The sequence below is a fragment of the Bubalus bubalis genome, chromosome 11 (genome assembly GCF_019923935.1).
Source record: "Bubalus bubalis isolate 160015118507 breed Murrah chromosome 11, NDDB_SH_1, whole genome shotgun sequence".
NCBI classification, from domain to species: Eukaryota; Metazoa; Chordata; class Mammalia; order Artiodactyla; family Bovidae; genus Bubalus; species Bubalus bubalis.
Window position 1 is genome coordinate 2163845 of NC_059167.1, and position 24861 is coordinate 2188705.

Below are 24861 nucleotides of genomic sequence, written 5' to 3' on the forward strand. Positions count from 1 at the left end.
GAGGGTCGGACACGACTGAGCAACTTTGCTTTCACTTTTCACTTTCATGCATTAGAGAAGGAAGTGGCAACCCACTCCAGTGTTCTTGCCTGGAGAATCCCAGGGACGGGGGAGCCTGGTGGGCTGTCGTCTATGGGGTCGCACAGAGTCGGACACGACTGAAGCGACTTAGCCCAGGTGGCTCAGTGGTAAAGAAGCCACCTGCCAGTGCAGGAGGCGTGGGTTCGATCCCCGGGTCGGGAAGATGCCCTGGAGAAAGAAATGGCAACCCACTCCAGTATTCTTGCCTGGAGAATCCCATGGACAGAGGAGCCTGGTGGGCTATAGTTCATGGGGTCCCAAAGAGTTGGTCATGACTTAGTGACTAAACGACATAGTAAATAGATACCAGTTTAAGAGAGGGATAAGAAAAGAGCAGTTTTTCCCCTAAGTGATTGATATTTTTGATTACCACTAATGCCACATGCTGTGAGCAGAAGAGAAGTAAAAGACAAGGTCCTTGCCTCTCAAGGCACGTGACAGTCTGACACTCAGCAGCTAGATGATTTTTTTTCTATTATAAAGGTACACCGTACCATACTGATTATGACATACACGCTGAACTTTGTCTTTTTGCAACTTTGTCCTTTATCATTCACTTTAAAAGTTCCCTTTTTCCTTCCCCCTTCTGGTCACAAGTTTTCTTGCACCCCACTGCTCCGGCCCTCCACATCCTTGACCCCTAAGAGGTTCTTGAAGAACTTGCTAAAATTTATCTGTAATCACAAAATCAATACTTGTGATGCTTTCGTGGTCTTCCGTGGACATGTGCAGAGCGGCAACAAATTCGAGTCATCCAGCACACACATTCCCAGCTGAGACGGAGCAAAGCAACGCTCCCCTTTTTTGTGTCCGCTTTCCTACTGCAGACAAGTGTCCTTTGAAATGTCTCTTTAGTGTGACCTTTGTGTGTGTGCTTTGTGTCGGTGGCTTTGCGGTTTGGAATGGTACCGGCTCACGTGCTGTAGTCCTGTTTTGTGCTTGTAAGTGCTAGGGGGCCGATTGCCATCTGGACAAAAGACTGGCTTTTCTTGTGTTTGATAAGCTTTGTTTAGACATGAGTTCTGGTGCTGGTAGCTGTGAGATCAATGCTCCTGAATCAGCATATATATAAATATGTATTTATATTACATAAGGTATCTTTGAGTGCAGAGAAAATAAGATAACATTCGGATCAGTTAAAGAGCAGGTGGTGACCAGTGGCTCGCAGGAACCTAACCTTAGATCTCCTCTAGGAGCAGTGGTGCAGTATTTGCTAATTCAGTGTTTAACTGAATACCGAGAGTTGACTGTAGCTAAATGGAATCCAGGTGCTCAGAGGGGCAGCCTCTTCTAGGACACACTTCTGACTGCAGGGAATATTTGTGGAGAAGCGGAAGTAGTTCTGGCCACGCCGAGTGCCTCAGCTCAGCACAGATTTTTCTATCGGATTTGAAAAACACCTTTAAAAAAGATGTAACCACATTTGGTCTCATAGAAGCATAAGTTGTTATAGACCATCCATCTGGAAACAGAGTAAATTCTTAATTCAAGAGCATTTTCCCTCGCCTTTGAACCTATGTAAGAGTTTGTGGAAAATGTTTGATACCCAAAACCAATAAATTGAAAGCTTTCCCCCAGCCAGACAACAGACCCCATTACGCAGGGTATAATATTTGTTATACTTAGCAATTCTTTTATTTGCTGGGAGCACCAGCCTTTTCAGAAAGGGATAATTTTGTCCCTTCTGATTGAAAAGATCACAAAATGCTTCAATTTGGTGAAAAGCTTTGCCAATGTATCTATTTTCCCCCAAACTCTTACATTATGAAATGTTTGCAAATGGTTTCACACATACAGTGTATAAGAATGTGCAAGTGATTCAGAAAAGGGAAAGCTTTGCTTAAAACGACTGGAAAATGCAGAAAGAAGGGAACAAAGGGAACAGGGGTGAGTGTGGCCTGTGTAATTTAACAGCATACCTCCAATACCTCTAGACTCTTTTTTGGCAGCTTCCAAGTTTCCACAACTCGGTCCTAACAACATCCTAACAAAATTCTCCGGAAAACGCTGTTGTGTATTTCAGTGCTCTCAGTCAATACGTGTTGCCTGAGTGGCTTCCGTGTGTCAGGCGCTGGAGTAAGTGCTTGAGTACGCTGCTGAATAAAATAGGCACAAATCTGGCTGTCCTGGTACTTATTATCTCGTGCGGGTAGGCAGTCTGGTGGGGAAGTTTCCTGTCTTGTTTGGGTATCTCCTTAGGATACATTCCTAGGAGCTGGAAACTGAGTCAGTGGCCATGCTCGCTTACATTTTCATTCAGCTCATCAGACGGCCCTCTGAAACAGTTATACAAGGTCATGTCCCTCTGACGCCCCTACTGACATTGGTATGCTTATTCTTTTTAAGTCTGTGCCAATCTGATAGATGAAATGAGCTCTCACAATTGCTTGAATTGGCATTTCTGTGATTTTTTTTTTTAACTGAAGTTGTGTATCTTTGCATGGGTATATTTCCATTTATGTTTCTCCTTTTGTGAATTTGTCCCTTTTCTCATCAGGGTGCTAATTTTCTCATTGAGCTGTAAAGAGTTATAGATTTAAAATATTAACCTTTTTTCCTATGTATGACAAATGGTTGTGTTTTTTAATCTTTTTGTCTTTGAACTTGATTCATGACCTCTGGTCCTACATACAAAGTTTGAATTGTTTTGTACTCAAATGTGTCAATATTTTCCTTTTGATTTATTTACTTAACAAAACTAGCTGTAGGTGCCGGGCGCTCACTGTTGTATGTATTTTATGAACACCCACCCATTTGATCTTCGTCACAACCCTACGAAGTGGGTCTTGTGTGTGTCCTCCATTGCCCCCGCCCCAGCCCCCTCCCCCCACACACTATTTTAAGATGAGGAAAGCAGGTGGAGAAAAAGAAGTACCGTACCATGATTAAGGTTACCAGCTGGTACGTGGTGAGTGAGATACAAGCGTCGTCCCAGGCCACTAAGCCACATCAGCCTTAGTCCAGGTATCAGGCTCTGCTTGTGTTTGTGGTTGCTTCAAAAATGCTCACTGAATCTTCCCCATCTTTTTTTCCCCCAATATGTATTGATTCAACTGCACAGGGTCTTAGCTGTGGCACGTGGACTCTCAACTGAGGCTCATGGGATCTAGTTCCCCGACCAGGGATTGAACTTGTGCCCCCTGAGTCAGGAGCATGGCGTCTTAGCACTGGACCAGCAGGAAAATCCCTAGACTTCCCCATCCTTGAGGGCAAGCACCTCCCAGTGTCCTCCATACAGTACTGGGCACAGTGTAGCTAGATGCTTATGAATAAATACTTTCTGACTGAATGAGTTGACGACATCTGGATTCTGGATCATCAGAGCACACTTTTGTTCCTGATTGCAGAGGAGCTGACAGGTTTAGTGTTTTCCTGTTGCCCCTCGCGGGTGACTTGGTGTGCTCGGCTCTGGCACCTGCGCTGATGGAATGTCCCTGTCCGAGGTCAGCCATAGTTCCCCTTACTCCACAGCCTCCTGGCCCTCCTCAGATAAGCCTCCTGACTCTCATCCCTACCGGAGAAAATCTAATGAGCCTTTTTCTAGGCTCCACTCTTCAGTATCTGTCATATAAACACCAAGAACGCACAAGAGGAAAACCCCAAGAGGGGATGACCGGGAAGCCCAGAGAATGCTTGATCAAGCCTTCGACACTTACCCAGAGATGGAAAGTCTTCCAGCTGTGGTCCTGGGTATCTCTTCCTTCTGCACAGGAGGGAAGGAAGTGAGGAACTATTAGACTGTTGCAGATGGCATTCTTACATGCTAACTCAAAGAGACTAGTTAACCCATGATTAAGGAGCTATCTCTGACCGTAATCTCTCCTTCTCCTATCATATTCAGTCATTTGATGGATTCACTTGGTTCTTCCTTTGAAGCCTCTCCTGCATTCATTTTTTTCCAGACTCCTTGACTGTTCTCTAATTTAGTGGTTTCCAAAGTGTGGTCCTTGGACCAGCAGCACGTGGGAGCTTGTGAGAGATGAGAATTCTCAGGCCCCAGCTCAGATACACTGAATCTGAAACTCTGGGGCTGTGGGCCAGCATGCTGAGTTTCAGTTCAGTTCAGTCGCTCAGTCGTGTCCGACTCTTTGCAACCCCATGAATTGCAGCACACCAGGCCTCCCTGTCCATCACCAACTCCTGGAGTTCACCCAAACTCACGTCCATCGAGTCGGTGATGTCATCCAGCCATCTCATCCTCTGTCGTCCCCTTCTCCTCCTGCCCCCAATCCTTCCCAGCATCAGAGTCTTTTCCAGTGTGTCAACTCTTCTCATGAAGTGGCCAAGTACTGGAGCTTCAGCTTTAGCATCATTCCTTCCAAAGAACACCCAGGACTGATCTCCTTTAGAATGGACTGGTTGGATTTCCTTGCAGTCCAAGGGACTCTCAAGAGTCTTCTCCAACACCACAGTTCAAAGGCATCAATTCTTCAGTGCTCAGCCTTCTTCACAGTCCAACTCTCACATCCATACACGACCACAGGAAAAACCATAGCCTTGACTAGATGGACCTTTGTTGGCAAAGTCATGTCTCTGCTTTTGAATATGCTGTCTAGGTTGGTCATAACTTTCCTTCCAAGGAGTAAGCATCTTTTAATTTCATGGCTGCAGTCAGCATCTGCAGTGATTTTGGAGCCCCCAAAAATAAAGTCTGACACAGTTTCCACTGTTTCCCCATCTATTTCCCATAAAGTGATGGGACCCGATGCCATGATCTTCGTTTTCTGAATGTTGAGCTTTAAGCCAACTTTTTCACTCTCCACTTTCACTTTCATCAAGAGGCTTTTTAGTTCCTCTTCACTTTCTGCCATAAGTGTGGTGTTATCTGCATATCTGAGGTTATTAATATTTCTCCCTGCAATCTTGATTCCAGCTTGTGCTTCATCCAGCCCAGCATTTCTCATGATGTACTCTGCATATAAGTTAAATAAGCAGGGTGACAATATACAGCCTTGACATACTCCTTTCCCGATTTGGAACCAGTCTGTTGTTCCATGTCCAGTTCTAACTGCTGCTTCCTGACCTGCATACAGGTTTCTCAAGAGGCAGGTCAGGTGGTCTGGTATTCCCATCTCTTTCAGAATTGTCCACAGTTTATTGTGATCCACACAGTCAAACGCTTTGGCATAGTCAATAAAGCAGAAATAGATGTTTTTCTGGAACTCTCTTGCTTTTTCCATGATCCAGTGGATGTTGGCAATTTGATCTCTGGTTCCTCTGCCTTTTGTAAAACCAGCTTGAACATCTGGAAGTTCACGGTTCATGTATTGCTGAAGCCTGGCTTGGAGAATTTTGGGCATTACTTTACTAGCGTGTGAGATGAGTGCAATTGTGTGGTAGTTGGAGCATTCTTTGGCATTGCCTTTCTTCGGGATTGGAATGAAAACTGACCTTTTCTAGTCCTGTGGCCACTGCTGAGTTTTCCAAATTTGCTGGCATATTGAGTGCAGCACTTTCAGCATCATCTTTCAGGATTTGAAATAGCTCAACTGGAATTCCATCACCTCCACTCATGGCCCTATAAGTAATTTTGTTGCACATTCAGGTTTGAGAACCACGGGTCTAATGGGACCCCTCTTTATCATTCAGTTCAATTCAGTTCAGTTCAGTCGCTCAGTCATGTCTGACTCTTTGCAACTCCATGAATTGCATCATGCCAGGCCTCCCTGTCCATCACCAACTCCTGGAGTTCACTCAAACTCACATCCATCAAGTCAGTGATACCATCCAACCATCTCATCCTCTGTCGTCCCCTTCTCCTCCTGCCCCCAATCCCTCCCAGCATCAGAGTCTTTTCCAATGAGTCAACTCTTTGCATGAGGTGGCCAAAGTACTGGAGTTTCAGCTTTAGCATCATTCCTTCCAAAGAAATCCCAGGGCTGATCTCCTTCGGAATGCACTGGTTGGATCTCCCTGCAGTCCAAGGGACTCTCAAGAGTCTTCTCCAACACCACAGTTCAAAAGCATCAATTCTTCGGCGCTCAGCTTTCTTCACAGTCCAACTCTCACATCCATACATGACCACAGGAAAAACCATAGCCTTGACTAGACGGGCCTTTGTTGGCAAAGTCATGTCTCTGCTTTTGAATATGCTATCTAGGTTGGTCATAACTTTCCTTCCAAGGAGTAAGCGTCTTTTAATTTCATTGCTGCAATCACCATCTGCAGTGATTTTCATTAAAACATTGTAAATGTGTTAGGTGCTTATTGTAGAAAAACTGGAAAATACAGACAAGTAGGAAGGAAGCCCAAAACAAAAATTACCCCTTAACTCTTAACACTCAGAGGAAACTACTGTTTTAATTTTTTAACATTTTTTTTGTTATTAAGAAACATTAAAAAAGATAATCTTTATTCTGTCCTGTATGGATTGTGCTCAATCAGTCGTGTCCAACTCCATGTGACCCTATGGATTGTAGCCCGCCAAGCGCCTCTGACCATAGGATTCTACAGGCAAGAATACTGGAGTGGGTTGCTATGCCTTCTTCCAAGGGATCTTCCTGACCCAGGGATTGAACCGGAATCTCTTCTCTTACATCTCGTGCATTGGCAGGTAGGTTATTTACCACTAGCACCACCTGGGAAGCCTTTTGTATGGATTACTGTGGACTTCCCTGTAGCTCAGATGGTAAAGAATGCCTGCAGTGCACAAAACCTGGGTGCGATCCCTGGATTGGGAAGATCCCCTGGAGAAGGGAATGGCAACCTACTCCAGAATTCTTGCCTGGAGAATCCCATGGACAGAGGAGCCTGGCGCGCTACAGTCCACAGGGTCAGCGACAGTGGGACACGACTGAGCCACTAAGACGACTACTCTGTGCTTTTGGTCTTCCATTTCTCTCTTTCCTTTCCCCAGTCCTATCTTGGATCCATGATCCCTATTCTTCTTGTTTAAAATCGAAGGATATTTGACCTGTAACACGTGTGGATCTAAGGTGTGCAGCATACTCATTTGGTCCGTTTATACTGAAGCATGATCACCATTATAGTGTTAGCTAATCCCTCTATTGTGTCACATAATGATCATTTGTTCTAGTGTTGGGAATAATTAAGATCTAGTCACTTAGCGGGTCTAATGCTTATAATACAGCTCTGTTGTCTGTAATCATCGTGCCCTGTATGAGGGCTCTAGGGCTTATTCACCTACTGGAGGCAAGCTGTTCTTTTTAATGCATATTCCTGACAGAGCAACTTCTGGATTCAAAGATACTCAGTGAGTTCTTGCCCTCTGATTTCGGCACATAAATGGCTCGCCTTCGCATTCAAGGAGTTTTGTGATGGGATGTTTCCGTGCTTACCCACTAATATGCCTGTTCTGTAAGGGACAGACTTTGTATCCCTGGCACTTAACTATGCCACACACTCAGTGGGCACTCAGTGTGTTTGTTCAGGGAATGAATGCTTATTCTGATACCGTCGAGTCACTGGTGAGGAATGTACGTGTGCCGTTCATTTCTCCTGGCTTTAAAAGCAGTTTGTGCTGCAGTGCTTTCTCAAAATGCACACAGCTGTGTCTGTCCCAGGAGATTCCGACCCACTGGTGTGGCTCCCCAGGCATTCCTACCCGAGAAGCTCAGGTCTAGAACATCCCTTCCCCATTTCTGCGAGTCAAACAGGGGCCTGTGTTTATTAGACAGTCTCCTTCCACAGCCAACTCCCCTCCCCTCCTGCGTCCTGTCGTCCAGGTGGTTCTACCAAACCCTCTGCCTCCGCTGTTGGCAAGGGATGGGGCGAAGGGCAGAGTGACACCAATCAGGCCAAGCCAGTCAGATTCTTGCCCTGGAAATCTGAACGGTGTGGTGGAAGGCAGACGCGGTCGAAGGCAGTGGGTGCTGGCACTCAGGTCCTTTGCCCTTGGTGCTGGCAGCCGTGTGTGATCCTAGGTGAGCCGAGGAGGCCGGCCTTCAGGGAGGAGAGGGGATCAGACATATAGAGCGAAGCCGGGAAGACAGTAAGGTCTCAGAGGGAAGGAGCCGGAGGGAACCGTCCAAGGACGCTCCGGTTTCCCACAGCCAGCTTTGCGGCCGGAGCTGACTCAGCCTCCCACTCGGGTTCCCTTTTCCCTGGTCAGTTTGAAGGATCTTGTTGAGAAGACCCTCTTTCCACACCTGCCTCAGATTGCTGCTCATACTTGGATGTCCCTCAGGGGACATTTCCTCGGGGCTTCCCAGGTGGCACTAGTGGTAAGGAGCCCACCTGCCAATGCAGGAGACGCGGGGGATGCCGGTTTGATCCCTGGGCCAGGAAGACTCCCTGGAGGCGGACATGGCCACCCAGTCCAGGATTCCTGCCTGGAGAGTCCCGCGACAGAGGGGCCTGGTGGGCTATAGTCCACGGGGTCTCAGAGAGTTGGATATGATTGAGTGATGCAGCACGCACGCAGGTCTTCTCACGAGCAGCCCGCTCCCACTGCATTTATTCCGTTGTTCCAGCCTCAGGCGGGATCACGGGGCTTTACATAAGTAATCAGGTTGGCTGAATAACCCAGGATGGGGGAGGGACCTCACTGGTCCAGGGCAGAGGACCTTGCTGGAGAAGAAGGTGCACAGAGCACCAAGGGGGTGGGGGGCGTTCCTCTCCGCAGAGGAGGAACCTGGGGTCCCACGAGGACTGGGGCCTGCCTGGGCTGGCAGCCCGTCCTGCTCCCGGATCCTAGTGCACTTAGCCCAGGTGGGGCCGTGGGAGGGTCCCATCTCCCCAGTCCAGGACCAGGTGGTGCCCAAAGGGAGTTCCAGCGCACACAGAGGATTCTGTTTGTAAAACAGTGCTTTAAACAGTTCCACCTGTCTCTCTGAGACTTCTCAGGCTCAAGAGTGTTTCCCAAAAGTTCACAAAGGGAACGAGAATGAGGTGGTTCCTAAGGAAATCTGGCTCCTGACCCCCTTCGTCCGGGAGCAGGTCCCAGAGCCAGGGGTCTCTGGGGTGACAAGATGGGGAGACCCCTTTCCGCCTCCCGCCAGCTTTTGCAAACGTCTGGGTGCCCCCTTCAGACAGACGGGCCACCTGGCACACCCGCCCCTCCCTCTGCAGGCGTCACACCTTCTCACGCCTCTCTCACCGGCAAGGGGAGAGAGAGATGAGGAACCAAGTTGGAGAATGGAAGAAACCAGAAGCCGCCAAGGGAAAGAGGCGAGCTCGGGGAAGGAAGCCCTTCCGGGCTCCACCCGCTGCTCAGGGCTGCTCCTGGCCCAGAGCTCGCTGCGACTCTAAGTTTTGGTTCTCGTCGGGTGGCTGGTTCAGACACAGCCCTTGTGCAATAGCCACGTGCTCACGGCCCTTCCTTCTGAGCGCTGAGCAGGAAGGGAGGGCGCGGGCTGGGAACGCCTGCCGCCCCTGCTTCCCGCAGAGACGCCCGGCCCCAGTGCGAGTGCCATGGGGACTGGCGTGGAATGGGGGCACCCAGCACGGTTATTTCTTCCTCTCCAAGCCAGCACGGGAGTCGGTGACTGACAGGGAGGCCTGGCGGGCTGCCGTCCACGGGGTCGCAGAGAGTCGGGCACGACTGAGTGACCGGACTGAGCAGAAGCCAGCCCGGGTCTGGACCAGGGCCTCACCAGCCCCGACTAACAGGCGGATGGAGGTTCGCGGACCAGACGGAGCTCCTGTCCTGTTTCTGTCGCCGCCTCTGACCTTTAGAATCTCGCGCTCAGGACTTGGGATACACCTAGTTCGCCCCTCTTGCCACATGCCTTTTGCTTAGTGACTTGGGGTAGACCAAGCGCTCGGTAATTAAATGGGTGGGGCCGGGTGACCTCCGCTGCCCCGAGCCTTCAAGGCTGAATCACCTCCCAGGTGGGTGGGATTTGCCTTCCCACGGCTAAGCAGTAAGGCCTGCTGGTGAGTGTCCTGCTGAAAACTTAACCACCCACCATCTTGTAACTTTGAGAAGGGGAATGACTCCTCAGATGGATTGGAGTTTCCTTAGTCTTTGGAAATTAAAACGTTTCAGCAACCCGTGGGATTCCTACCCGCCCCCCCCCCCCCCCCCCCCACTTTGGCTAAGTTACAAGGTACTGCAAGCTGGAGGGCCTTCTCACTGGTTTTTCTGCAGTTTTCGAAGCGCTCAAAAGGGCTTGGCCTCTGGTTCAGGTAGCGGGGGAGAGGTGGCCGCAGTGACTGTTGTTTCCTTCTGTAGAGCAATCTACTGATTTGGTTTCAGGGGGTGGGAGGGGGCGGTGGGAGGCGGGGTGCAGCCCTATTTTTATTTATGTCACCACTAGGGTGACCTGTGGGACTCCCCTTTCAGTCCCTCCAAAGGCAGCTGCTTGGTGCGGCTGCAGCAGGCGGGTGGTCCGCCTTCGGAGGCGCCTGAAGACTCGGAGTGGCGGCCCTGCCATTTGTCGGTGCGACTCTCGAGCGCTCTAAACGTGGAGGACCGGAGCCCTGTTTTCGCTGGAGGCTCAGAAGGCGGCCAGGGAGTTGGGCACAACGCGCCGGAGGCCCCAAGGTTTGGCCCTCAGAACGGGCCTCCGGCTCTGTAACCTGGAATGGCCACCCTCCCTCCCCGGGCAGCCGGACGCCGGCGGGCAGCCCCCAGGGGCAGCCCCCTGGGCGGGAGGCGGCGGTGCCTTTGTGCCCTTCCTCTCGGGGGCACGGGGCGGCCGCTGGAGGAGGGCCGGGGCGGCCCCGGGAGTCCCGCCAGGGCGCCGGAGTTGGGGAGCAGTGGAATCTCGTCTCCCCCTCGCAAGCCTCGCCCGCATCGTAATTCTTTTTATTTTTACTTTCGAGCCATGTAAGGCGCGCGGATGGGGTAGGAGCGTTCCGGCGACACGTTGCCAGAGGCGCAGCGCCCGCCCGCCCGCGTGGCCAGAGCGCAGTGAAGGGACAGGCCGCGCGCCCCGCCAGCCCCGCCGCCCACGGTCGCGGCTGCTCGGGGTCGCAGAGCCCGCCGCGCCGGCCGCCTCCACCCCGCGGGCCCGCGGGCAGCCCGTGCGCGCGGCCCGGGCTCCGTGCGCGCCAGGGCAGCGCCGGGGGTGCGGGGGCCCGGCCGGCCGTGCGCCCGGGGACCGGGCAGGGGCCGCCCCGGCGGGTCCGCGACCGGCGCCTCCGGCCGCCGGCGGCCCGGCCCACGTTTTCTGTCTCTCCCGCTCCCTCCGCCCCTGCGCGCGGCCCTCCCCTCCGCTCCCCCCGCCTCCCGCCTGGTCATGTGTCGCCTTTTTTTGTTTGCAGTGGAAACAATTTCTCGCCGCGGCGGAGGCGAGCGGGAGGCGGGACGGGGCGGGGAGAGCGGCGGGCCGGCGGGAGGACGCGCGGCGCGCCCGGCGGAGGCCGCAGGTCCCATGCCGCGCCGCGACCCCCGCGCCCCTGCCGCCCGCGCCCGCGGCCGCCCCCCGCCGCCCGCCGCCCTGCGCTCTCAGCGCCGCGCCCGCGCGCCCTCGGCCGGGCTCCCAAGCCATGCCCGCCGCGCGCCCGCCAAAGTTTGTGGGTTCCCGCTGAAGGGCCGCGGCGCCCCCGCACCCCCGCGCCCCGCTCCGGCCAGGTGAGTCCGCGCCCGCGCGGGGTCGGGTCGGCTCGGGGCGCGCGCCCGCGCTCCGCTCGGGGGGCCGTCCCGGAGGTGGCCGACCCGGGGGCTGCGCAGTCCCCGGGGGCGAGGGCCCCGGGGTTAGGGGGGCCCGGCCCGGCGGGGGACACGGGAGCCCCGGAGCCCCGGGGAAGTTGCCCAGTGCGAAGAGGCTCCTGGCCCCGACGTGCGGGCTGTTTTCCCCGGTGCCCCGACTTCCCAAACGAAGGGACGGACTTGGGGGTGTCGGCGGGACCCCCGGGGCCCCGGCTGGGGCTGGGGGTGCTGATCAAGGGGAGATCCCAGAAGAGAGACGGGCTCCTAACAAAGATTCTCCCCCGCCCCGGCCCCCAGACTGTGCAAGCTTGGCACCGGCAGAGTCTCCCGAGGCCCGAGTCCTGGTCACCCCGGCTCCTCTCTGAAGCCCCCCTTGGGCCCCGGAGGAGTTGGGGGACGGAGGCTTCCCCCGATGTGTTTCTCGGGCCCGGGGCGGCCGATAAAAGGCTGGTGCCGTCTGACCGGCAGTGAAGGCATGCGGGCTCCGGAGGGCCGGGCCGGCGGGGCGAGGAGCGGTTTCCCCGTCGCCCGGCAACGCCGCTGATGGACGCGGGCCGCCGCCAATCGCCGCGCCTGCAGGTCCCCTGGAAATGTTTTTGACATGGACCGTCGGCGAGGGAGCAGAGCGCGTGTGCGCGTGCGCGGAGCGGGGTACCGCTCCCCCCCCCAACACCCCAAACTCGCCACTGCCCTGCTCCGTTTGGGGGGCGGGCGGGGGTGATTTCTCAACTTTTTAAAGTTCTCATTGACCATCTGTTCTGAGCTGGGCCACTCTTGCCTTTGTCAGTTATTTGCAGCCCTCTGGCAGTGGGCAAGGAATGAGCTTTTCTGCTGCATTTTCTCCATGAAAAAAAGGAAAAAATAAAAAAGGATAACGAAACCCAGCAAGGCACAAACAAGCAGGAAGGTGTGCGTGTGCGGAACGTAGCCAATAGCTAACCGAAAAGTTGTAAGGAGGTCAGTGGTGGACATCTGCGGATCCGGCGAGCAGCCTTACTGGCAGCCGATGGAAAATGTTTGCTGAACTGCAGACACATGATCTGGATCCCCCCCACCCCACCCCCCCCCACCCCCAGGCTTCTAAAGAATAGTAGGAAAAAAAAGATTTGGCGAATTATGTCGTTAGAGATCATAATGGAAAACTCCTCAGTGTGGTTTCTGGGAACGGTAGCGGTCAGCAGCTCTTGATGCGGTCGCTGTAAAATGTGGATTTATGGTGGTGCACTTAACAGCTGGCCGGCATCGGGGGCACCAGAACACAAAGCCTGCGAGCGATCCAGGGGTGCTGAGCCCCTGAACCCTCTCTTCTGGGCAGCGCCGCTTTCCTAAGAAAACCGTATTGCTGGTAGTGTTTGTTTAAAACAAAAGAAAACATGGAGAATAGCATGTTAGTTCGTTTGGGAAGCTACTGACAAGTAAGCAAATTAAAAAGAAAGGGCAGCATGTTGTCATAGCAACAGTGCAATTAAATTACTTTACTGTCAGCCATGATATAATTTTCCTGTTTGGTAGCTCAGGAGACGTAAAACTTTTTTCCTGTGGAGCTAAAGTTGACTTCAGCGGCTGGGTCTTTTTTTTTTTTTTTTTCCCTCCGCTTTTGTACTCGACTGTGTGGATATTCCTTGTTTTCAGAAAATTAGGTTATTTGATGAGGGGAGTCCTGTGAAAACTTTGAGAGGACAAGCCTAGCCTTGATTTGTTTACAAAGATGGTAAAAGCAGTATCAGGCTGGTCTCTGTCTTACCTCCAAATTGAAAACACTAGATTATTCTTTAATAGGTATCCTGTATTACTCAGAGTAGCCTCCCTATTTGATGAAAAACATATTACCTGTGGCTGAACCCGCGGTATCTGAACTACCTGCTTCCATGGGACTTTGGTGCCTGTGAAAATTCTTTCTCTTCTAACAGTTGGACGTTTCAGGGCAGCTCCCCAGCCCCGCCCAGGCCTTCTGTCTGCAGGCTGTCTGTCCACCTTGGCCTCCCCTCAGCCTGCGTCTCCCAGGGGTGGGGGTGGCGCCACCAGCTCTCAGGTGCCTTTGGGTATCCAGTGCCCCAGTGCCCCACATATGTTTCCTAGAGCTTCCCCAGCTGAAGTGGCAGTTATTTTAGGCGTGGTGTCAGTGAACTTTTGGAGCCATGGAATGATCCCATCTTTGCTTTTGCTGTGTTCATTTTTTTCTTTTTCTGTTTTTCTAAATAGCCTGCATGATGTTACTCGGGGGTAGCCATGCTCAGTCGTGTCTGACTCTTTCGAGACCCCGTGGACTGTAGCCCACCAGGCTCCTCTGTCCATGAGGTTCTCCAGGCAGGAATACTGGAGTGGGTTGCCATGCCCTCCTCCAGGGGACTGAACCCAGGTCTCCCACATTGCAGGTGGATTCTTTACTGTCTGAGCCACCAGGGAAGCCCAGGGCTGGGGTGGAGGATAAAACACACCCTTCTTACGCCCAGCATGCTGTGGGAGCGCGGGAGACCTCTCTCCTGACCTTCCTGCTCTTTCTGTCTCTCGTTATGTGCTCGAGGGATGCACGTGCTTTGTAGCTGCTGGGGTCACCCGAATGTGGACCTGTCTCCCCCTATTGTCTTTCCTCCGCAGATATTTTACCCCCTGTGCTAGGCTGTTGATAAAAGTGGGGGAGAAGCAGAATAGAATTCCTTAGCAGTTTTTGTTGGATATGCCTTCTTTCTTGAAGCTCCTGGCTGCTCTCCTGACTTTTTGCACTGATTTTAATTTCAGCTGATGGCTCCTTGTTCACATTCCTCTTTATTTGCGTGGTGTCTGACAGTGCTCACTTTTTTGTTCAGAGTGTAGTGTCCCAACGAAATTAACTGTGCCTCCTCCTCCTTTGAATCCACAGAATAATTTGGCATCACTCTTTAGACTTGCCAAATGTTATTAAAGTTGCAGTTTTAGGTCATGACTTGCATTGGAAAAAAAAAAGTCAAATAAAACACTACTAAAGTGGTTCTCCGGAGAAGGCAAGGGCACCCCACTCCAGTCCTCTTGCCTGGAAAATCCCATGGATGGAGAAGCCTGGTAGGCTGCAGTCCATGGGGTCGCTAAGAGTTGGACACAACTGAGTGACTTCACTTTCACTTTTCACTTTCATGCATTGGAGAAGGAAATGGCAACCCACTCCAGTGTTCTTGCCTGGAGAATCCCAGGGACGGGGGAGCCTGCTGGGCTGCCATCTCTGGGGTCGCACAGAGTCGGACACAACTGAAGCGACTTAGCAGCAGCAGCAAAGTGGTTCTCACCATAGCCAGTTTTAATTCCTAGGCAGTTGTGATGGTCTTCACACGGAACAGCTGAACTTAACCTGAAACAGCGGGTCTTTTTTCTTTTTTTCTTGAGAAAGGTAAATAGTAAGACCCGTCACCCGAAGTGACCTGGGTTGTGGCCGCACTTATTTTGTGGTGTTTATTGTGAGGCTCGAAAGAATCTTGTACATTTTCATGTGAAGCAGGTAAATAGAGGCAAACAGGAAATGACTGATTTTCCTAGGGTCACGGTGAGAGGCTTCATGGATCAGGAAGACGGCCTTGTGGAATCCCCCCCCTCCCTTTTTTAATTATTGCAGTACAGTTGATTTACAGTGTTGTGTTAGTTTCTGGTGTACAGCAAAGTGATTTTATACGTAATATATATTGGTTTTAACTTTCCTTTCCGTTCCGGTTCATCACAGGATATGGCATACTGTTCCCCTGTGCTGTTATACAGGCGGGTTGTTTATTTTTTTGGCCCTGCCACAGAGCTTGAGGGATCTTAGTTCCCTGACCAGGGATGGAACCTGTAGCTTCTACAGTGGGCCACTGAGCGCTCCCGCCGGACAGCCTTGCAGTTCATCCGCTAGGTGTGGTAGACTCCCAATCTCCTCCTCGCGTCCCTCTCTTCTCTTCTCGTGAGGCAGGAGCCCCTGAAGGGCGCTGCGAACGCTCCCGGTCTTGCCCTTGTCTTGCCCTTGCAGGCCTTCGGGTCCCGTGCGTGGGCCCGGCGGCTCCTGCTGCTCCTGGCGGGCCGGCGACGGGGCGTCTCCGAGGGGCAGCGAGCCCACCGAGCCGGCGGGGCGGGAGGCCGCGGCTGCCTCTCTGCCGTCGGGGTCCCCCCTCATCTTCTCTGTGTCGTGTGTTTCAGGAGCCTTCACGTAAATGGGTCCAGTCATGCCTCCCAGCAAGAAGCCGGAAAGCTCAGGAATTAGCGTCTCCAGCGGGCTGAGTCAGTGTTACCGGGGCAGCGGTTTCTCCAAGGCCCTCCAGGAAGACGATGACCTCGACTTCCCCCTGCCTGACATCCGACTAGAGGAGGGGGCCATGGAAGATGAGGAGCTGACCAACCTGAACTGGCTGCACGAGAGCAAGAACCTGCTGAAGAGCTTCGGGGACTCGGTCCTGCGCAGCGTCAGCCCGGTCCAGGACCCGGACGACGACCCGCCGCCGTCGCCCGCCCACTCCGACGTGCCGTACGACGCCAGGCAGAACCCCAACTGCAAGCCCCCCTACTCCTTCAGCTGCCTCATATTCATGGCCATCGAGGACTCGCCCACCAAGCGCCTGCCTGTCAAGGATATCTACAACTGGATCTTGGAACACTTTCCGTATTTTGCAAACGCACCTACTGGGTGGAAAAACTCAGTGAGACACAATTTGTCCTTGAATAAATGTTTTAAGAAAGTGGACAAAGAGAGGAGTCAGGTAAGCCTCGGGGGCTGGAGCTCAGGTTTTTCTTTTGGAAGTGAAACGTGTCTCCGTGAAGAGAAAATGTTCAGGAATGTGAATTTGTCGTATGGAAGTGCCCCTTGCATAAATGGAGATCGCTGTCTCATTGCATGCGTTCAGGCGCTTGTCAAGAACTTCCTTTTCCTGCGTTTGGTGTTTGTGAAGCTGGCTTGAGGGCTTCCCACTGGGGAGCAGGGTTACAAAACAGTGGTTTGCAGGCCTGATGGGTTCTTGGTATGGTCATCCTTCAGCGTGGGTGGGTCCCTTGGGTTTTCAAGACCAAACAAAGGTCTGTATTCTGAGAGCAGCCATGAGCCATGAGGAGTGTAAATATACATATGTAGGAAAATTGCCACCAAGGGCTAGAGAAATGTGGCATTTGTATTCTTTCTGAATATTAACTCAGAGAAAGGCTGTCGGTCTAGGGTTCTGGAATAAATAGACAGTGGTGGACATTGTACAGATGACTTGAACATCTTTATATACTGCAGGAACAAAGACCCCAAGTGCCCAGGTGACTCTCTTGAAATTCTGGGCTCTGTAAAGTGTTTGGCAACTTTGAAATTCCCTCTCAGGGTGGAAAGGGGTCCGAGGGTAAGGTTCTCATTCAAGACTGGCTTTTTAAAAGGTAGAATTTTTGCTTTAAAGCCTTTAAAGCTTGACCCTTGTGGTTTGCTAAAGGAAGTTTTAATAATTTGCTTTATCTTTCTTGTATGGAACATGATAGGTAGAGTAGAAAGAAGGTGGGCTTGTTAGAAAAATGGTAACCTAGCTTGAAGTCCTGAAAAGTAACATGTGTACGTGCTAAGTCGCTTCAGTTGTGTCTGACTCACTGTGACCCCATGGACTGTAGCCACGAGGCTTCTCTGACGTGGGATTCTCCAGGCAAGAACACTGGAGTGGGTTGCCATGCCCTCCTCCAGGGAATCATCCAGACCCAGGGACAGAGCCTGCATCTCTCGCATTGGCAGGCAAGTTCTTTACCACTAGCGCCACCTGGGAAGCCTGGAAAGTAACGTGGCCACGGCTAAAATAACCTGGCAGAAAACCCCTCCCTGCCGGGTTTTCGTGTTGCCGTGTCCCCAGCGCTGGTCTCGGCGTCAGCGGTCCTACAGTGGGCAGCGGGCAGCCTGCGTTCCTTTCTGTTTTACTATTTATTTGGCTGCACCAGGTCTCAGGGATCCTGAGCGGGGATCGAACCCAGGCCCGCACCTGGAAAGCTCGGAGTCTTAGCCACCGGACTATCAGAGAAGTCCCTGCTCTCCATTCTTTTTTAAATTCAGGTTCAGGCCCAGGACCACTCTTGTGTGGCTCAGCAGCTGTGCAGGCTTGGGGCCTTTCATTTCTTCTGTCTCCGGGAACAGATTCAGGCTTCCAGTAGGATCTTGAGCCTGAGAAGATTCCACTTGCCCAAGTCTGCAGCTGGCTGGGCTGAAGCCCCATTTATCCTTGCTGCCGCTGGGCGTGTTTGCCGGCAGGTGCTGTTCACCCAGAGTTTGTGCTGAGGACGGGGTGGGGAGCGGTGCAGGCCTGAGGAGGGCGTTGCCCAGGAGGAGGAAGGTGTGGACGACAAGGAGCTTTGCTGCTGGCCCGGGAGCAGGTGGCCCCCGGTCAGCGTGCAGGAGTGAGCGCGCCGGCCCTGCCTGCCCAGGCCCGCGTTTCCTGTAACTGTAGCCGTCATGGGTTCTGCTGCTGTCCCTAGGAGTCCGTCACGCTCTCCTCCCGTCCTTATCCCAGAAGGGGCATTGGGAGACCGACCTCCGGACTCGACTCTGCAGAGTGTTTTCCCATCATTCCTTGAACTTGGAGAAAACTCGCTGTTTCCCTGTAAAGAACTAAGCCCATAACCTTAAAAGCTACCATACAGGTGGGTCCTCTGGAAAGGGAAGGTCTGGGCGAGCAGTTCCACATCCGAGGTGGCGCTAGTGGTAAGGAACCCGCCTGCCAATGCAGGAGACATAAGAGACTCAGGTGTGATCCCTGGGTGGGGAAGAGCCCCTGGAGGAGGGCATGGCAACCCCCGCCAGTATTCTCCACGGAGAATCCCGTGGACAGAGGAGGCTGGCGGGCTATGGTCCTTGGGGTTGCAAAGAGTTGAACACGACTGAAGTGACTGAGCACGCGGCACGGAGAAGCAGTTGCAGGGTTAGAGGGCGGAGAAGACAGAGCTGTCAGGCCCGCCAGGGTTGCACGTCCCTGCTGCCGTGACGACTGGGGCTTTTGGTTTGGTGTGAAACGATTCTGCGAGTTACTGCACGCCTGGGTCGGTGTGTTTGCTGTCATGCCGGGGCACATGAGAGTAATTTAGCAAACGCACACTCTGAAATGTTCAACGAGACCAGCTCCACGGCGAGCGGAGACACTCAGGAGTTATCGTTCATCAGCCTGGGGCTCGACAAGTGGGTGTCCGACAGCTCCCCCCGGCACCCCACCTGCCACCCCCACGCTGCTCTGGGAGTCTGGTTTGCCCAGGGTCTGTCATGGCACACGCAGCGCCTGTTGAAAGGGAATGGTTTCAGGGGCTTGGAGGCAGTTAATTCTGTGGAATGCAGAGTCCTGGCTGCCCAGCCGTTCGGACCTGTACTGACATCCTTCTGATGAGGTGCCAGTCTGTTCTGTGGCCGGGAGTTTGTTCTCGGCGTTGCTGATGCTGCGAGGACAGAGTAAGGGTGTGAGCTCCCCGCTTCTCTGAGCTTCCCTCTGGCGCCCTGGGGGCCAGCTGGAGGCTGCCTGGCAAGGAGCAGGCTCCTGGGTGCCCTCAGGCACCGGTCCCAGCCCGTTCACTTGGGGCTCTCTGCCGCGGCCAGTGAGTCAGGGAAAAGCGTGTGCCCACGTTCTGCCCACTGAAAGCCCTCGGACTCGCAGGTAAGCTGGTTTTTCCCTGGGGGATTTTCCTTGGCTGTGGCTCCCGCACTGAGGTTCCACTGCAGCTCAGTGGTCATGTGCGTGCCTGAATGCTGGTGAGAAGGATGCTGGGGTTGGGGGCGTGGCGGTGTGGAAGCCTTGTGTTTGTGTGCACAGGGTTAGCCATCCCCCTCTGTTGTCTTGTTAAAAGTGCAGGATCACACTTAGGCCAAGATGCACAAGCGTGAGCATGCAGAATCCGGTGTGATCCTTGTCTCTGGGGGCTGGGGGCACGTGCCCTGCCGCGCAGCTGCTCAAATGGGGCTGGAGAGGGGCCACCCTGAACCACACCGGAGTCACCTGTGGCTCTTACACACCCACCACTTCTGATTCAGCAGAAGAGACTCTGATTCAGCAGGTTTAAGGTGGGCTGGGGAACACCGAAATTCTTCATAAGCTTCATATTTCTGATTTCAGCCAGATTTGGAAATCCTTGACTCAGATGCCCTTTCGGGTTCTTTCCAATGCAGAGATTTCATCAAGAACATATTGTCATGAATGAGTAAGTTAGGTGTGAATAGTATTTTTTTCCCCTGTTTTATTTCTAACAGGACTTTGAAAGATAGAGGTTTTTTTTTTTTCTTCCCCTCCCCAATCATGGAAAACTTCAGACATGTACAGTACAGGCAAGAGTGTAGTGACTCTATAGCCTTCACCCCACTGGCCACAGATTCAGCAGTTAACAGGGCTGGCCTTCCTTCCTTCGTTCGTTTTTGTTTTTCTGTTCTTAAGTAATTTGAAGCAAGTCCTATGCCTCGCGTCACTTTATCCCGACCTGTTTTAGTGTGCGTAGGAGTCGTTTCCGTAACCACAATGCCAGTGTCGCCTCTAACAAAATGAACAGTTCTTTGGTCGCACCAGATGCCAGGTCTGTTGTTCAGATATTCTTGATGGTTTACAAAATGTTTGTTTGAATCAGGAACCAGACGTCGTTTAAGCGCCGCACTGGGCTCTGTTGCTTCAACCTGTTTTCATCTGTGGCAGATGCCCGGCCCCTTCCTTGTCAAATTGACCTGTCTGCAGAGCACGTCTGCTTCGTTGGGGCTTCATTAAGCTTGTTCCTCTGTCCTCTTGTATGGATACTCTGTGAAATGGAAGTACGTGCTAAAAGGCTAGATCCCGTTCTGGCTTGTTTGGCCCCCGGGGAGTACTTTATAGCCGCGTCTCGTGCCTTCTCACGTCAGGAAGGCTGGTTGACCCACGCCTGGGGGCGCTGAGCTTGAACTGTGGGTTCATGTAGGGTTGGCTGCTCGCTCCTCTGCAGAGTCCCCTTCAGCCTTTCATCTCGCGGTCTCATCTGTGGGTGACCTTTGCCCAGATCAGTCAGGATAGAGGTCCAGAGTCTGGGATTCCGTTTTGAATTTCCTAACTACAGATCTCAGTTGGAACCATAAGATTGGTGTGTACTAACCTCTCTGAGTATTTGTAAATGAGACATAGAGCACAGGTTTTTATTTTTTATAAACTGGATTATAGTGGCTCAGGTGTGCGTGTTGCTATTTCTGTGCTTTTTCTTGACTTTCCAGTTTAACAAAACATACTGTTGTCATAAGAGGGTTTATAAGGGAAACAGTGTACAGAAGTATATTTATTATATTCAGAGCTTTAAGTACAGTCTTAGCTTATAAATATAAGCAGCTTGTCTTGGTTGAAAGAGGCCTGGATTGGAAGCCAAGATACCTGGTTCGAGTTTTGATGCTGGAAGTACATGGCTGCTTGGACCTCAGTTTCCTCAGCTATAGAAGCAGAAGTTTATTGTTACTTGGGGCTTCTTAACCTGGGGTCTTTGAATGTCAGAGGCTTTGCAGACGACCCGGAATTGCTGATAACATGTTATGTGACTATGCATTTTCCTAGAAGATTTCAAGATTCTGTTCGATCACTTTTTTGGTTCTCAGTGGGACTCCTGACCCTGGAAAAGGGAAGAACCACGCGTGTTTTATAATAACAGTAATGGACTTAGAGAACACTTTATTTGTACTTTCCCAATATCTTATTTCTTCCTCACTACAACCGTATGAGGTAGGCCCTAATTTCATTCTTAAAATAGATGATGATTAAGCTCAGAGTGGTTAAGGGACTTGCTAGAGGTCACACAGCTACTAAGCAGCAGAGCAGGAATTGACCCTGATTCCCTCCAGTTCTGAAGGACATGCGCTGACCTTAAGCCCAGTGCTTGACCACGCTTCCTCAGGATAGAGGCTGATCGTTGATCTCAGGGTGCTTCCTAAAAGTATGCTATGAACATAAGTTATAGAGGAATTAAGGTAACTCAAATACACCCGGAATTTACTCTGGGGGTACAGGGTAGAGGAAGATAAATATAGAGAATGTTTTTGGCTTTGAAACGAGGCCAACCTTTAAGCAGCTGGAAAGGTGTCGAGTTTGCACAAAGCGTGTGGTGCGCGGCTCCCCCAGGCCCCCTGCCTCCCAGGGCCCCTCCACAAGGTCTGGCCCAAGTCCAAAGCCCCTTATCCCTGTGTTTATGCAAATTCCCCCTCCAGTTCCCAGCTCCCTTGATGTTCGCTTTTCCATCCTGCTGGATGAAATTTCTTTTTCAGAAGCAATTTTGAAAATGTAGCCCCTCTGACATGGCAGAGCACCCCTCGTATAGCAGCACCCCTGTATCACAGTTGCTCTTATTCCCTCCCTTCGGGGGTGCAGCCGCAGAATCAAGAGCATTTCCTTTTCCCATGACAGTGCCACCGCACCTGCGATGGTCATTTTAGGAAGAAGAAAGGCCCTAACTATTACTGTTGTTATTTTGTTGGCGGGGAGGTTGGTGGTAAATGATGGTTTTTGGTAAACTCTGCAGTTCGGCCTTGTTGAGTCAATTACTTCAAATCGGGGTCGTGTTGCGTGGTGGGACATGCAAGTATCAGATGAGGTGTCAAAGATTCTTCTGTGGTCGCCGGGGCAGGTGATGGTCCTGTTTGTCTCTGAGCGGGGCTGCCCTGTGTAGAGCAGGAACACGGCCTCTTTCTCACCTGTGCCCACTGCCCGGCAGGCCGTTTTCCATCGTCTATGCTGTAGGCTGTGTTGCTTTGGAAGGTTGAGATGTTACCGGGGTCTCTGGGGGGCCTGAAATAAACATCCTCCCATGTCACAGTCTCTGGAACAGAAAGCACTTCATACCAGCATCCTCAGGGAGGTCAAGAAATCTGTGTCCTGCCTTTGGCCACGCTGCGCTATCCGTCCTGCCCATCTGTTCCTCCCAGACCCCGCTGCTCCCCCCGATTCTTCCAGGCAGAGGTGCCTTGGCTGGGGGGCGTTTCTGCTGCCTTCCTTTTGCCAGCTCTTCACTCCTCATTCGTTCATTCAGCAGACTTTGAAAGCACCTGTTGCGTTCAGAACCAGCTGTGCTTCTTGTGCCAAGTGCTAGCAGGGTGCAAGGTTGAGCATGGGTGGCCCGGCCCGGAAGGCCTTCTCGGCCCCGCGGCCCACCTGCGCGGCTTCCTCCTCGCTCACGGAGCTCCCTAGCAGCAGCCGTCCTTCCCGGGCGCGCTCCGCCTTTCCTTGGTCTGTGTCCTGTCCCTCTTCTGGCCCGTCCATTCCAAGAGGCCCCTGCTTCTCTAGCGCCCACAGTGATTCCCCTGCTACTGACCTTGAAGAGGGTCTATACAGGAGTTCTGGAAAGCTTGGTTCTTCTGGATCTGAGGACCCCATTAACGCATCTGGCCAGTATTGGAATGCAGGAGACCCTGGTTCGATCCCTGGGTCGGGAAGATCCACTGGTGTAGGGATAGGCTACCCACTGCAGTATTCTGGCCTGGAGAATTCCATGGACTGTGTAGTCCACGGGGTGGCAAAGAGTCGGACAGGAGTGAGGGCCTTTCACTTTCAGTATTGTTTTGCATTCTTTTAGGTAGGGCTTGGTGGTACCCAGCTACGTGTGTGAGATACTTCTTCCCTGAGGAACTACCTGGATATGCAACCACCAAGAGACTGTTCTCAGAACCTCCCCTGTTGAGCTGAAGAGGCTCTGGGAGTCCCCTCTGAAATCACGTTAGCCACGGGATAATTCTCTGCACTAAACACTATAGGAATCTGGCACACCAGTCTCCTCTTTGAAAGTCGTGTGTTTTGCTTTTAGTGACGGGTTGTTGGGATTAATTCATTCCCCCTCACAGAGCCTTGAACATCTTAACACTCTTACGCTTTAACAATACAGTGACAGGTTTTACACTTTTTAGAAAATCTCTTCTTCTCAATGGACATTTTTTGTGGTTGAAACAGATGATGATGAATATATATATATATATATACACACACACATATACATTTAAGGCTGATATAATGTTTATTTTGATGATTCTGTGTTTATAGGCTGATCTTTTGTTTGTGGAGTTCAGATGTGTGGCCCCCTTAAAGTGTTTAATTCTTGTTCTCCATCCCTGTTGCTGGTAACTTGCTTGTTTCTCCTCTCAGTGAATATGTCCAGCCACCCTGTAAGGATGTTTCCTTCTTCCTTTTCATCCTGCCGGCTTTCCTCTCTTCCTTCCTTCCTTCATTTCCTTTCTCCCCCCCTCCTCTGTTCTTAGCTGCAGTGCGCTGTCTGGCTTGTCTCCAGTTGTGATGCGTGGCCTTGGGCTTCATGGCTCCACGGCGTGTGGGATCTTAGTTCCCCGGCCAGTAATTGAACCCACGTCCCCTTCTTTGGGAAAGTAGATTCTTAACCACTAGGCCAGGGAGGTTCCCAGCCAAGTAAGAATTATCCCGTGGCTACATTTGCTTTAACAGGGGCTTAAAGGGGCTTCCCTGGTGGCTCAGACAGTAAAGAATCTGCCTGCAGTGCAGGAGACCCAGGTTCAGTCCCTGGGCTGGGAACATCCCCTGGAGAAGGGGATGGCAACCCACTGCAGTATTCTTGCCTGGAGAATGAGAATCCCCGTGGTCAGAGGAAACTCGTGGGCTACAGCCATGGGGTCACACAGAGTTAGACACAACTGAGTGATCAATACTTTGACTTTCTGGCTTCACAGTGTTCAGACAGTTGAAATTCACTCCTGTTGCTCCTATGGAATGCCTCTGCCTTCGTAGAGCATCAGTGTTTCACTGCCTGTAATTTCAGGGACTCTGAGCACTTTTTACTTATTGGTTTATTCAGTAGCATTATTTGGTAATATCAAAGGTTAAAATAAAAACTGAGATTTGGTTCTTGCCTTTTGGAAGTTTACATTCTACTGAAATAGGAGACGTTATCCAAATACAGATTTAAAGCTTATAAACCATCGCAGGTATGGGAAGAGTGCCAGCTTGGTAAGTGAGGTCAGTCAGGGAGACTTCGCTTCCCCAGAGAGGGGCACTTGGAGCTGAGGTAAAAAGTAGTTATGGGCAGGTTTTGAATAGGCCTTCTGCGGGGCGGGACACTTGAATAAATAGTTTACAAAGCATGAATGGACATGAGACCTCCAAGGATAGATTAGTGAGGTCGAGGTTTGACTGTTTCTATTAAAAGACGCTTGCTCCTTGGAAGAAAAGCTATGACCAACCTAGACAGCATATTAAAAAGCAGAGACATAACTTTGCCAGCAAAGGTCCGTCTAGTCAAAGCTTGGTTTTTCCAGTAGTCATAGATGGATGTGAGAGTTGGACTGTGAA

General features: G+C 51.9%; 1 protein-coding gene across 8 annotated transcripts in view; it reads left to right on the top strand.

The window, feature by feature from the left end:
* Positions 1–24861, top strand: part of FOXN3 (forkhead box N3) — a 437882-nt gene that overhangs the window by 173571 nt on the left and 239450 nt on the right. For 5 of the 8 annotated variants that reach the window (XM_006061481.4, XM_006061480.4, XM_006061479.4 and 2 more), the window contains exon 3: positions 15776–16332. In XM_006061481.4, the coding sequence (XP_006061543.1) occupies positions 15790–16332 (543 nt within the window). In that variant the 5' untranslated portion in view covers positions 15776–15789. Of the gene's footprint in view, positions 1–9339; positions 9662–10505; positions 10529–11423; positions 11561–15775; positions 16333–24861 lie in introns of those variants that run through there. The other 3 variants (XM_006061484.4, XM_025296470.3, XM_025296466.3) reach the window with 3 other exon arrangements.